The sequence below is a fragment of the Coccomyxa subellipsoidea genome (genome assembly GCF_000258705.1).
Source record: "Coccomyxa subellipsoidea C-169, whole genome shotgun sequence".
Lineage (NCBI taxonomy): Eukaryota > Viridiplantae > Chlorophyta > Trebouxiophyceae > Coccomyxaceae > Coccomyxa > Coccomyxa subellipsoidea.
Window position 1 is genome coordinate 241,402 of NW_005178019.1, and position 12,731 is coordinate 254,132.

At 50.4% G+C, this 12,731-nt stretch overlaps 2 protein-coding genes across 2 annotated transcripts; one reads left to right on the forward strand and one right to left on the reverse strand.

The window, feature by feature from the left end:
* The first annotated feature begins 539 nt into the window (after window positions 1-539).
* On the forward strand, window positions 540-9,021 carry COCSUDRAFT_26357 (aspartate aminotransferase). Its single transcript, XM_005642822.1, has 11 exons — window positions 540-779; window positions 1,078-1,187; window positions 1,497-1,616; window positions 2,158-2,286; window positions 3,732-3,864; window positions 4,262-4,362; window positions 5,228-5,339; window positions 6,148-6,270; window positions 7,159-7,247; window positions 7,749-7,862; window positions 8,633-9,021. The coding sequence occupies exons 1-11, from the start codon at window positions 578-580 to the stop codon at window positions 8,759-8,761; spliced, it is 1,362 nt and encodes a 453-aa protein (XP_005642879.1). The 5' UTR covers window positions 540-577; the 3' UTR covers window positions 8,762-9,021.
* A 225-nt stretch (window positions 9,022-9,246) lies between these two features.
* Window positions 9,247-12,715, reverse strand: COCSUDRAFT_49294 (hypothetical protein). The gene is made up of 6 exons (XM_005642823.1): window positions 12,416-12,715; window positions 12,148-12,237; window positions 11,700-11,821; window positions 11,070-11,205; window positions 10,616-10,749; window positions 9,247-10,255 (listed from the first exon to the last, which is right to left on the reverse strand). Exons 1-6 carry the CDS (start codon window positions 12,600-12,602, stop codon window positions 10,112-10,114), a joined length of 813 nt encoding a protein of 270 aa, XP_005642880.1. The 5' UTR covers window positions 12,603-12,715; the 3' UTR covers window positions 9,247-10,111.
* Window positions 12,716-12,731: the final 16 nt, after the last annotated feature.

Sequence of the window (12,731 nt, forward strand, 5' to 3'; positions counted from 1 at the left end):
GCATCACACCAGCACCCAGCCGTGTCAGGCCAAGATCTTGGAGGCATAAGCGAATCTGCAGTGATCCAGGCTCTGATGCACCCCAGAGATAGTGATCTGTGCCTGAAGTGTGTCAGTAAATATTCCTGGTACGCTGCATTAATGCAGCGTACCTGGCATGCAATTCGGCAGGTGAAAGACGCACATCACAAAGCAGGTGTGGTGGCACAGCACAAGCTCTTAAGATGACCGTCATCGTGTGACACGTTATCAATGATGAACCCGGCCCCGCACACTTGTGATCACCTTCATGAAGGCTGGGACAATGACAATGGGGCAATTTCTGAGAAGTTCAAGACCGTGACAGTCACGTCAGCCATACTGCACGGAAATACATCTCCATCCAGAATGCAAGATGACGACTGCTCATTCGGCTTTCCAGCATTTTGGATCCCTGCAAGCCCTATATAAGGACCCTGCATTACTAATATCGACGTAGAAATTATTTTGGTGCACAACACTCTCGCTTTCACCCCAATCCCTTTGGATAAGAGATCACTTGTTGATTTCAGGAAATAAGTTTGAGGAATCTAGCAATATGAGGGCCCTGGTAGAGACTCCCGTTTGCAGCTCGCACCGAGCTTCTTCATCTGGCAGACAGCTTCTCAACGCTGCAAGGCCTGTCCATACTGGCCGTTGCCGGCCGCATGCTCTCAGATCGCTCGCAGTAGCAGCTGTGGATACCAAGAAGCAAAGCAGGCTAGCGTTTGTCGACCTGCAGCCTCCCGATCCGATTCTTGGTGCGGGCGCGAGATCACTTTATTCAAATCCCAGCAAAATATCATGTACTCCGCATATCTTGCTTTCCATTTTGTTCAGCTGTAACAATGAATCTCCTTCCGAGCGGGCATTCTCAAATTAGGGACGTCTCTATGAAAGTAGGTCACTCATATAAGACAATCGCTTTGTATGGAAGCGAAAGTCAATCGAGTATGACTATGATGCAGTGTGTAAAGATAAAAGGAACAATTTCAGAGCAGTCGGCGTGGCAGTGCAGCATGGCCTGACAGGTGCCCCTGTGGGATCCCATGGCTGCAGGTGTGAGCGAGGCCTTCAAGCGCGACACCAATGACTTGAAGCTCAATCTTGGCGTGGGAGCATACCGAACGGAGGAGCTGAAGCCCTACGTCCTCAATGTTGTGAAAAAGGTGACATCCCCTTGGCTGCAAAACTTGATGCACCAGTGTCAGGCATTTGACAGGCAGCTGCCAGCTTTGCGTGCCCTGCATGCCTTCCTGCACCACTTCCAAAGTGCTCCCCTTGACCTGCCAGCGGGTGTAGATAGCATCTTGATCCGTCTTTCTCCTCTCACAAAGGCTCATCTACACATGCGTCGTCTTTGCAGCTTCACAAGCGATCAGGGGAGTAACTCTAGGAGAACTCCCTCTGATGCGATTAAGCAAGAGAATCAATGAACTGAAGTAAGAGACATGAAGACAAGCCATGTTGACTCACAGGCTGAGAAGATCATGCTTGAAAGCGAGGAGAACAAGGAGTACCTGCCCATCCAGGGGCTGGAGGCCTTCAACAAGGCCACCGCCGAGCTGCTCCTGGGACAGGACCACCCCGCCATCAAGGTAGTCCTGGAACTTCTATTGCTGCCTGAGTTGATACTGCAAGGTCAGTAGTTGTAGACATGTACCATGGCATGGCCTATTAGATAAGCAAATTTGTAACGTGTGCATAAGGGTCATATAGAAGAGATAGGCCTCTATGGCAACTCTTCCCTTTTATCGTTACAATGGTTTCGGAGAAAAGTTCAAAAAGTTGCCATAAAAGGCCTATCGCTCCTATATGACCCCTATGCACACGTTACAAAATTGAACATATACGGGGTGGGTGAATGGCGCTTTCGCGTGGCAAACTCTCCTCGGGGAGCTGATGCCAGAGATTTGTGGCATGCCCACGCCGCAAACATGCCCTGCCGTGCGCCGCTGGCACATGGGGCAGAACGCAGATATGGATACTCTTACAGAGACTCCATACCATTAGCTTTGCAGTGTTGAAGTCATCTTGTTACTGTCCAGCGCCAAGCAGGGTGGTATATGTATTTCTGCCCCTTCCTGTGACAACGGTAATAGAGAAGGACATAAAATAGCTATCCGCTGCGCTCTGCAGGAGGGTCGCATCGCGACGCTGCAGTCTCTGTCGGGAACGGGGTCTCTGCGAGTGGCCGCGGATTTCATCGCCAAGTTCCTGCCGGGGACGACCGCGTACCTGTCAAACCCCACCTGGGGCAACCATAAGGTGCGGCGATAATCCAAGGGGAATACCTCAGGAGGGGTTAAGATAGAACAACATTTCTCTATGTTTCAGAGGGAATGCTACTTGTGGGGCACTCACAGGGTGTGGCCAATATCCTATGAAAAACCCAATTCAGAAAGAACACTTGAGTACCGCAGAACAGACATTCCCTCTGTTCATGAGGCAGTCTTATTGGGCATTGGACACAACATATTTGAGCGGAACGCCTATACGGTAGTACCATCATTAAACTTTAGACACTGTACTGCCAAGACAGGTAAAGCACGTCTGCAGAGATGCTACAGGTTGAGACTGTCACAGTTTCTATCCCTTGGTGGACTTACCAGCTCCAAGCAAGACAGTGTCAAGCGTGGGAACAGCACTTATTATATCTACTGCCTCTCGCCAATCGAGGCCCTTGCAGGGGAATAGTGCAGGGGAATGACATAGCGGACAGGTGTACTACTGGTATTTGTGAGGCAATGCTAGACCTGCATGTTATAAGGAAGGCTGTCAGGTCACATACTGGATGGGTTCTCCATCTTTTGTGAGGGGGTCAACTGCGACGTCCGCACTTGCTCACAAGGTTGGGAGGCACATGCATGTGAATGCTGCTGCCCCCCCGTATACCACTACACGTCAAGGCAGCCAGGAACTCCTAGCCCCGCGAGACCCCTGACCTCATTTTTCATCCAATTTAGCTAAAGGTTTAGGGAATATTGATTTAGGGTTTAGGATTTAGGGAGGGGGCCTTTATAGTAATAATATTTCAGGGGAAAAGCAATGGTGGATTTAGGGTTTAGGGCCGATGAAGGGTCGAAGAATTTATAAAACGAAGTCTAATGCCAGCGGAGCGAAGACCCTATGACTCAGCACTGACACAGCAGTCGCAGTATCCATATACTGAATGCTTGCTATATGAAGTGCGAGTGCGGTGCACTGCGCAGCGCAGAACACCTTTTCACTCCCCAGAAGAGGAGAGATACAGAAGGAGCAGGCGCACCTCTGTTTGGCACAGCCCACAAGGTCTGTGATACATTGCAGTAGCGCAGATGCTTGAAAGGATCAAATTGGATTTTGGTGGACATGACACCTTGCACAAGCCCATCTCCTGGGCTGCATTCCCTTAAAATAGGCCCTCAGTAGCCTTGAACTCCAAGGGTCTTTCTGTGGAGTGTGGGCGCGCTGTGAAGGCAAGCTGACAAGGCCACACAGGCCCTAAAGGCTGAGCTTCACGAGGCCTGCCCCCCAGATCATTGGACCAGTGTTTCGATTAGTGGCTGTTTTCAGCCATTTGGCCTTTTTGATTTAATTGATGGCATTTTTTATAACCCAAAATATAGGCATATATGTTTTGGGTGGCGCAAACAGCCACCAAGGCATAATTGGCCAATTCCTTAATTGAAACACTGCATTGCACTGCCGAAATCTGGCTTTTCCCTGCGCAGAACATCTTCGCGGATGCTGGGGTGGAGTGGAAGTGGTACCGCTACTTTGACCCCAAAACTGTCGGCCTCGACTTCGAGGGCCTCATGGAAGACATCCGCGCGGCGCCCGAGGGATCAGTCATCGTGCTGCACGGTTAGTCACTGCCCGTCATGGCCTGACAAGTTTTCTCAGCTATTGTAGGGTGGGGTTCCGGGATCAGGAGTACCAGGGTTCAAGGGTTGATGCCAGGCCGACAATTGAACACAAAATATGCCCACACCTCTCACTGGCGCCTTATCGGGGCAATTTGACATGCTTATTTTGCAAATTTTCCATGATATCAAGTGGTGCAAAACACATCTGCAGCAATTTTGCGTGTTGCACCTTGGACAAAGATACCAGAAAGACAGTATGCCTGGTGTGCCTCAGTATTTGCTGCATGCATCACACTTTTGCAGCCAGCTCTAGCGGACATGTCTTGCTCGTTCATGAGACAGCAATGACCACACCAAGAAAATGTCGGCAAGTTGTGTGTGCATTGTGGGGCCAGGCTGCGCTCACAACCCTACCGGGGTGGACCCTACAAGGGAGCAATGGGAGAAGATCGCTGACCTGGTCATCGAGAAGAACCACCTGCCCTTCTTCGACGTGGTGCGCACCCTTTACACTTTTACTCACCACCCCATCGCTCTCTTAAGCAAGGAGACCTTCATCCGCCGCTCTGGGCACCAAACTAGACATAAAATAGCGAGTGAGGTGGTTCCTTGTGCGCATTGTGTAGAGGCTTCGCAAGGCAGGTACAGCGTGTAATGATAACAGTAGTTATCACAAGCTATGATATAGCGCTGTTGTCGCTGATTACAGTCACGACAATGACAGCCACTGCCGTGGCGGTAGACGCTCTATTTACAGTTGTCTGCAGCTTTGTAGGGAGGGAGACTGCCAGTGGCAGCTAGCTAAGTAGGCCTTCACTGCCTTAGCTTTACTGCCAGTGGTACTACAACTGATAATTTTTGCCTCTGCTAGAGAGCCTTAGCCTTAGTGCGGGTACTACGCGTACGAGTCGTACGAGTACTCCATTGTTGAGACTGGCTTTTCATACCTGATGGGGTGTCTGGTTTCCATGCAACCTCTGTGAGCATGCGGCGTGACCTGGCAGGTGTCCTGAACAAACCCATGCCACAAATCTGTCCATACGTATTGTGAATAAGTGCGTTCTGATTAGGATGATTTGTGCGCGCCTAATTAGGCAGCATGGATTGCATTGCTCACACGCCCATGTGAGTTTTAGGGTCTAGGCCTATGCTTTCAACTGTCCTTATCAGGTGCATGCAGCACGTCAATCAATCAGGCGCATGGCACATAATTCCTGACCAGGCATGTGAGTGGCATCCCATGTGTGCTAGTGTCAGGTGAACCAGGAAAAAAGGAATTCACCAAAGCTGACAGCATGTTACAACAGCCCCAAGTACTGTTGTGTGACTTTGAATGTAAATCTTGCATGTGTCCTGATCAGGCGTACCAGGGGTTTGCTTCTGGCAGCCTGGACGATGACGCGTGGGCACCGCGTTACTTTGCCGGCCGCGGCATTGAGCTGCTCGTCGCGCAGTCCTACTCCAAGAACCTGGGTGCGCCTGCCATCCTTTACCCTGGATGCAGGGTAAAGGATGTCATTCTCCTACTATGGCTGCTTCTGTACATCTACATGCAGTGGCAAGATGTATGTAGATGTACAGATTTGCTTTTCGGTAGAGACCGCAAGATGAGGTTGGGATGTAGGAAGTGGGCCTAGATAGTGGTGGTGGGAAGTGCAAGATGCCTGTGGCGCAGTCCTATTCCAAGAGCCTCCGCCTGTCTCTCTATTTACACTGCTGAAGAGGCGGCAATTTCAGACGCTTTCCCTGAGTCTGGGACCCCTTTGTGAGGCCTATCGCTGGAATGGCATCTGTCAGAGCGCTGCAAAGCTGCGATGAACTTCAAGTGCCACCTCTGTCACCCACTGCCCTCCACTGTCATTGTCAGATCTCACGATGCCCCACGACTGGAACCTAGCAGGTCCATTTTTTCCTGTGCGTGTTCTGATTTTAGTCGTCGCTGCAAGGGACGAATTCCAGGGGTATTTGCACTGCATAGGGTGCCACTATGCCACATCATCGTACCCACATTCAACTCAGAACTAGGTGTTTTGAGCCATGAGCTTCTTGCTTAGGAAACACATTGGTTCACCGCATAGTTGCACCATTCGGTCAGAACACTTTTTGGGGACCGTATATACGGCCGAATATACGGTCATTCGGTATCAGAATATACGGAATACGGTCAGAAACGGCCTATTTTGGCCCAAAACACCGATATACGACCGAATATTCACCGTATGCCAAATGGCCGAATCCGTATGGCGCAACTATGGTTCACCGGGATCAAATTTTGGCGCAGGTTTGTACGCGGAGCGTGTTGGCGCGATCAATTTCGTGCTGAGCGATGCTGAGGCGGCCAAGCGGGTGATGAGTCAGCTCAAGCGAATCGCGCGCGCCCTCTACTCGAACCCCCCTGTGCACGGTATGCGCCCCCTGGTTCACCCCAAAACCCTACTGTCTTATGTATCTAACCTGGCCTTCGCTGTCACACTGTTTCGTGGCAAACCCAGGCATGCTACCATGCAGGATTTTCTGCTTGCAGCCTCCTATTATTTTTATTATTACTGTTGTTGTTATTGTTTTTGTTATATTATTATTATTATTATTATTATTGTTATTGTTATTATTATTATTATTATTATTATTATTATTATTATTATTATTATTATTATTATTCTTCTTAATAATATTATTCCACGCTTTTCGTGCCAAGCGGCAAGGTGCGTCGTGCAAGACAGGCTGCCACAATCCTACCCCTTTTTGGACTCGCCAGATCCAAGCAAGACCCAATCAACCGTGGGCATGGTGCTCAGTAAATTATGGTCTCAAGCTTGTCAAGATTGTCTGGGTTTAAATTTTGGGAGATAGGGTCTTGATTATCAACCTTTTTGGCCAAAATTATTTGTCCTCTGGGGGGTTTAGAATGATTAATGCGGTCCTTCCGTTCCCTCTTTCATGGCCGGCGCAAGTTGCCCTGGCAGGCACAGTTGCGCAAGCCATCCTAGGGAACTAAAGCAACCCTCCCCCAAGAAGCCCTTTCGAAGGCCGGCAAAGCTTCTCGCTGTGCTGCCGGCTGCTGACATGTTGGGGGTGACATTCTACATGCACCGCATGCAAGAAATGAAGGCCGGTGTGACTGCCAGGGTTTAGGGTTTATATTACGGGTGTGGTCCTAAATATACAGGGGTTGACCCTAAACCAGTAACTGCCGGGAGGAAGGGCTGCCTTGCAAACCAATAAAGAGCACCAAAAACATATTCCAGAGTGTCAGGATTACGTAATTGAGACATGTGCGCGCATGTGCCGACAGGTGCGCGCATCGCCAGCCTGGTGGTGAGCCGGCCGGAGCTCTTCCAGGAGTGGAACGAGGAGATGGAGTACATGTCCGGCCGCATCAAGGCAAACCTTCTTCGATCTCTTTCACCCTTTTTGTGTTTAGATTTCCCCCGTGTGCACCAGGAGATAGGAGTTTGAATCCCCTGGGTGCAAACGCGCATTTGCTTGTGCTGTAATCCCAGGATGTTCTATCATTTGCTTCACCCAGTCACGATGAGAGGGCAGGACCCTATAGCAACGGTCATGATGGTCATATCAGTTCAATGTGCGGAGTCATAGGTGCAAAATATATCTGGGGTATCACCAAACCAAACAGTATTGCTATCAATAGCCGGGCTGGAAAAACGCGCACAGCGAGTCGTGAGCGCAGATACCGTGCAATGAGCTGCTACACCATCTCAGTAACTCAGAAAAGCAGTGGCAGCGAAGAGCCTGCAATCTTTACTTAGACTGCGGCTATTCACCGCTCGCTGACATGTGCGGGCATGTGCCTGGACCTTCGGTACGTCAATTCTGCTGCGGTTAGTCACCTGGGCGCTGACATGTGCCGGCATGTGTGCGCAGGACGTGCGGCAGGTGCTGCATGACGAGCTGGCGAAGCTGAACGGCGACAAGGACTGGTCCTTCATCCTGCGCCAGCTTGGCATGTTCTCCTTCACCGGCCTCAACCCCGCACAGGTGCGCGCATGGCAGTTCACATATTCTGGTTCTTAGGAATCTTCTCAATAATTCAGATGCTGTGCCTTTTAAGGCTGTCACTGAGCCAGCCCAAGGAGCAGAGATTGTCACCAGACTGCTGACATGCTTGGCCAGCCAGCCGGCTGGCTTGCCAGTCAGGAAACTGAGAATGAATTGAATTATAGTGGTATGGAGTTAATCTCAAACGGCGACAGTCACTCAGCGGCCTCAAAACAACTCAGCTGCACGCTTGAGAATTCTTATCAATTGGTATCCAGCGCATTGTTCACTGATTCATTCTGTGCTGGTTTGAACTTGAACGGTGGAGTTCTTCGCTGGGCTCAGACTGGCCCAGGTGCGCTTGGCTGATGCATTCTGCCTTGAAGACCATATAGAAGCTGGAAAGAAAATGCAGACGGTCAAAGAGCGCTAGAGGAGTGAAAAGTGGACGGTGCACTGGCATCTTAGCGCAGGAGCCTAAATTGGAATTCTGCACAGGGCAGTCACTGCTGGGACTGGTTGCAGCGTTTGCAAACTTGTTTAATATATACAGGACTTTGCAAGAGTTGGGCTTTTCCTAATCAACCTGGCATCTTCTCAGCAAATATTGGGCTGCTATCACTAGCAGCCCAATATTTAGCCAGCGCTGGGTCAGACTTGCATCTCAATCTCAGTTGTGAAGTAAGGCAAGACCTTGATCTTCTAATTCACAAAGAGGTAGTCAGGTGACCCTTGCTAGCGTCTGACAGGAGTACGGTGGTGCTATGCAGGTGGACAACATGACTAACAAGCACCATATTTACATGACTAAGGACGGCCGCATCTCGCTGGCAGGCCTGCCCTCCAGCAAGGCCGCCTACCTGGCAGCCGCCATCGATGACTCATTCCGGAACTACTGAACCGCGCTATACTACGAGTGGGATTAGTCATGTGGATGTCTCATTGGTCGTCACAGTGACGTGACGCTCTTTGCTGATGACTCATGTCTCTTGCATGTATTCAACCAGAATGCACATATTCTTTGGCTGTCCGGTGCCTCAATCCGCTCAGTATGCTTGACTGCAAAGTTTCGCGTGTCAGGTACAATGAATGCACTTGTGTTGGCCTGTCTCTTGGGAGCCATCAAATGAATGGATGTAATGGCGGGGTTGCCACAGGCAAGGTGACGGTGCAAGTGCATCAATCTATGACAACAGCAATGACAACCTGTGAGTAGACACAAAGGAGCCTACTCCTGGTTCACCCTCGTAATAACATGTAGTCTGGGAGGCTCTTCACTGCAATGCAGGTTCTTTGCATTTGGTAATGGTTGTCAACCGAGCATGAGGTTTCCTATCTTAATTGCACTTGCAGAACTTCCTCTTTCATGGCCATGTCGCTCAGTGATAAATGAAAGTGTTTACACGAAGTCATAATTCAAGAAGTGCTTCACACCTACAAACTGAACATGAGTCAAAATTGGTAGTCCAGTACTTGCAAGCATCAGCTCAACGGTGCGTTGCCACTTGAAAACGACAGTGGGGAGGGCTCTGACTTCAATTGCAGCCACAGAAGTGGCTGCCAATATCATAATTGCTTAGTAAGCATGCATGTGACCCATTCTTTTCAGTTCTGACAATTCCAACATCAAGCACACTTCACCCTCTTCACAGTACTTCCCAGAATGCGAGATGGTAGACAATCTGCACATTGCAATGGACTTCTTGCATGCATTTTGATTCAAAGAGTCCCTGATCATCAAAATAAAACTGTCAGATCCCCTGGAACCGTCGTTAGTTAGGTCCATGAATTAACTTCAGCTGAACGCAGCCATGTGAGTGCAGGGATCTGCGTCAGTGCTGCAATCTGATACTCCATCAAAAGAGTAAGGTCAAGGTCTTAAACTCACAATTGCTTTCTGCATGTAAGGAAGCTGCAAAGTGCTGCTGCGACAACGCAGTACCAGCACCCGGGGAGCAATGAGAAAGTATCAGCGCCTAGAGGATAAAGGCATCAGCGCCAGGGAAGCAAAGATATCAGGCCACAACCAGGGAGCACAGATGTCAGCGTTCAGGATAACAAAGATTTTGGCGCTCAGGGAACGAAGATATCAGGCCTCCCAGGGAGCAGAGCGAAGATGCCAGCGCTCAGAGGATGAACGTATTCCCCCAGGGGAACTTCATAAGGAATGGGCATTGAGGAGTGACGATGTCAGCGCCCGGGATTAAAAGGTATCAGGCCCCGGGCCCGGGGAACAAATATATCAGCGCTCAGGGAACGAAGGTATCGGAGCGGCCTCCGGGGGAGATATCAATGAGTGATGGGCCCACAGAGATGCCCCCGGCTCCGGCCAACGCGCCGGCAGGACCGATGTCAATCAGAGAAGGCTCGATGCCGATCAGAGTTGCGCCAACCTGCAGAGCACATGGCCCTCCAGTTGGCATGCAGAGCAATCAGTTGATAGATATTTTCCCTGGCTTTCTTTGCCTGAATGCATTGACGGCTGGCAGCTGCACACAGACGGGTCCTCCCCTGAAACCATGTGTGAATGCAAAGGCACAGCAGCACAAATCCACAGCATGACATGCTTCTTGACAAGCCAGCTCACTTGGAAGCTGTGAAAGTCACCAAGACTCAACTGCATAAAGGCAGCTGGCGGCTTGCGCCACAAGTGTGCACTTTTGCCTGTACTGGGCTCACATCGTCTCTTCATTCGGGCACTCTAACAGACTTCGTTACACCTGTGAGAACAAACAAAAGGGGCAGGGGCTCACATTGACTCCGGTGGGGTCGAACTTGAGCAGAGTTGGAGAGATGGAGAAGAGGTTCTGGTTTATGGCAACGCCGGTGTACGCATTGGACACAAGGCAGGGGGCGAAATTCACAATTGTCGCCTCCACGCCCACCCCTGCAGGGGGAATTAACACAGGGTTGTCAGTCGAGGGTTCGGAAAGCAATATCACATGACAGTAAGGCAGGGCTCGATGACAGCTGCATTGTTAACAGCTGACAGCTGATGTTTAATATGGGACCTTACTTCTTTCTGCTGCAATCTCACCACACAAATGAACACCAGGTACTCTGCCCAATGCACTGCTGACTCAGGGCAACACCCTGTAGTGTGACACTAGATAGACGCACCTTGCTTCTGGCAGGAAAAGCGTGTAATAATAAGTATAATAACCTATATGCCAAAACTTTTAACGGGTTTGAAGTGTGACAGCGCACCGGTGAGGGCTGCCTTGAAGATCTCGGGGTCAAAACTCGCCAGGCTGGTGGGGTTGGCGATATCTGACAACAGCTGCTGGAACGCCTCGATAGACCCGTCCTTCTGCAGCACCTCGGGGAGGGGTGTGGTCAGCAGCTGCGCGCACATGCTCACATTCCGTCAGTAATCCTTCACTGGGGAATCAGTACAGTATTTTATTACTGATTGAGACTACTGGAGACACCAGCAGCAGGGTTGGCAGGGCAGATGGATGAAAACACCATTGAAGCATGCATATCTGCGAATTGGTAGCTGGCCAAACCAGTAATGACGTGTACTCACATAATGAATGTGAGCAGGTGCTTGTCATGTACATGCATGCGCATAGTTGAGCTGCATCTATGCGAAGGCATGCTTGCTGTCAAACAGCAGGCACCCAACACCCTTGCACTTGTGACCGCGCTAGTGCTTCTAAAAATTGGGACAGGGGTCGGGTCTGCCCAGAATAGTTGAATTCAGGCTTGTCCAATCCAAGCTTTGAAGCGATTGATTCTCACACAAAGACCGTGACTGGCGGAATTAGAAGACGGTGACATCTCAGTTCAGCTAAACCGTTACAAAGAGCTGAAGGGCAGATGAGGTCTGAGCACCTCGTAGAGGGTGGGCTTGTTGCCATCTCCGCTGCCCTCAGCAGAGTTGTCGCCATCCCTTGTGGCGCTCTCCAGGAAGGACTTTGCAAAGCTCCTGGTGATGTACTGGATGAAGTTGGCACCTGCCAGCAGCAGTTGTGCCACATTCAATTTCACTTCCTTGCGCAAACCAGGAACTGTTTGTTCTCAATCTTTGGCCATACTGCAACATCAAGGACACCCCCTTTGACAGATAGCAGACCCCTTCTAAATTCAAGACGATGTGCAAGGATGCTGTTAAATGCATTTTGACAGGAGGGTGAAAAGACCACATGGATGTTTCAGTGCGTCCATAACAGTTCTTCAATGTCAGCATGAATCTCCCAAACAGCGGCAGGACCGCTATGAGGCTGTCATCGGCTCTGCAGGGGACGCGATCAGGTGCTGGCTGCTTGTGATGGGAGCGCACCAGAGGGCACCACTTTGCTGTCAGCCTCCATAGTGATGGCCGTCTGTGCTGCAACCCGAAGCAGATCCTCCTTGGCCGCCTTGGGGTCGCCTACAGCAACGGTCGGTAGCTTGATAAGGACATATCGAAAGGCTCGATATTGTGACTCACTCTGGGAACCAGGTCAGCTCTTAGGGAAAACATCTGTGCAACATTTCCTGTAGTCCATCATACGTTCCGTGACATAGTGATTCGCGAAGTTTGCTGGTCACGGACGACCACGCCGTACCGTTGTTGTTGGAGAGCAAGGTTGCGGCAAGAACTGTTGCCCAAGAGTCCTCGAGTGTGGAGTTGTGCTCCGCAAGAGCCTTGGAGAGCTCAGGTGAGCCAGCAACCGACGACACGGCGTCTGCAGACACATGTGCAAAGCACAGGCACAGAATCACGGCTCCGCAGAGCAGCAGATGTCTAGCCATGCTAGCGTCACAGGCGTTGTACAGAAACCCACGGCCTTGACTAATATATAATATGTGCGCCCAATGTCTTCACTTAGGTATCCAACGGTCTCTCATGCAATGCAGGCAATGTGTAGACTTTGGTTCAGT

Bases quoted from the DNA above. Each gene is read 5' to 3' on its own strand.
- COCSUDRAFT_49294 (XM_005642823.1), bottom strand. From the start codon at position 12,602: ATGGCTAGACATCTGCTGCTCTGCGGAGCCGTGATTCTGTGCCTGTGC. The intron at 12,238-12,415 runs GTACGGCGTGGT...CCGTTGCTGTAG, and splicing joins CTTGCTCTCCAACAACAACG to GCGACCCCAAGGCGGCCAAG. The intron at 10,750-11,069 runs GTGCGCTGTCAC...TTCCCCCTGCAG, and splicing joins CTTCAAGGCAGCCCTCACCG to GGGTGGGCGTGGAGGCGACA.
- COCSUDRAFT_26357 (XM_005642822.1), top strand. From the start codon at position 578: ATGAGGGCCCTGGTAGAGACTCCCGTTTGCAGCTCGCACCGAGCTTCT. The intron at 780-1,077 runs GTGCGGGCGCGA...CCATGGCTGCAG, and splicing joins GCCTCCCGATCCGATTCTTG to GTGTGAGCGAGGCCTTCAAG. The intron at 4,363-5,227 runs GTGCGCACCCTT...TGTCCTGATCAG, and splicing joins ACCTGCCCTTCTTCGACGTG to GCGTACCAGGGGTTTGCTTC.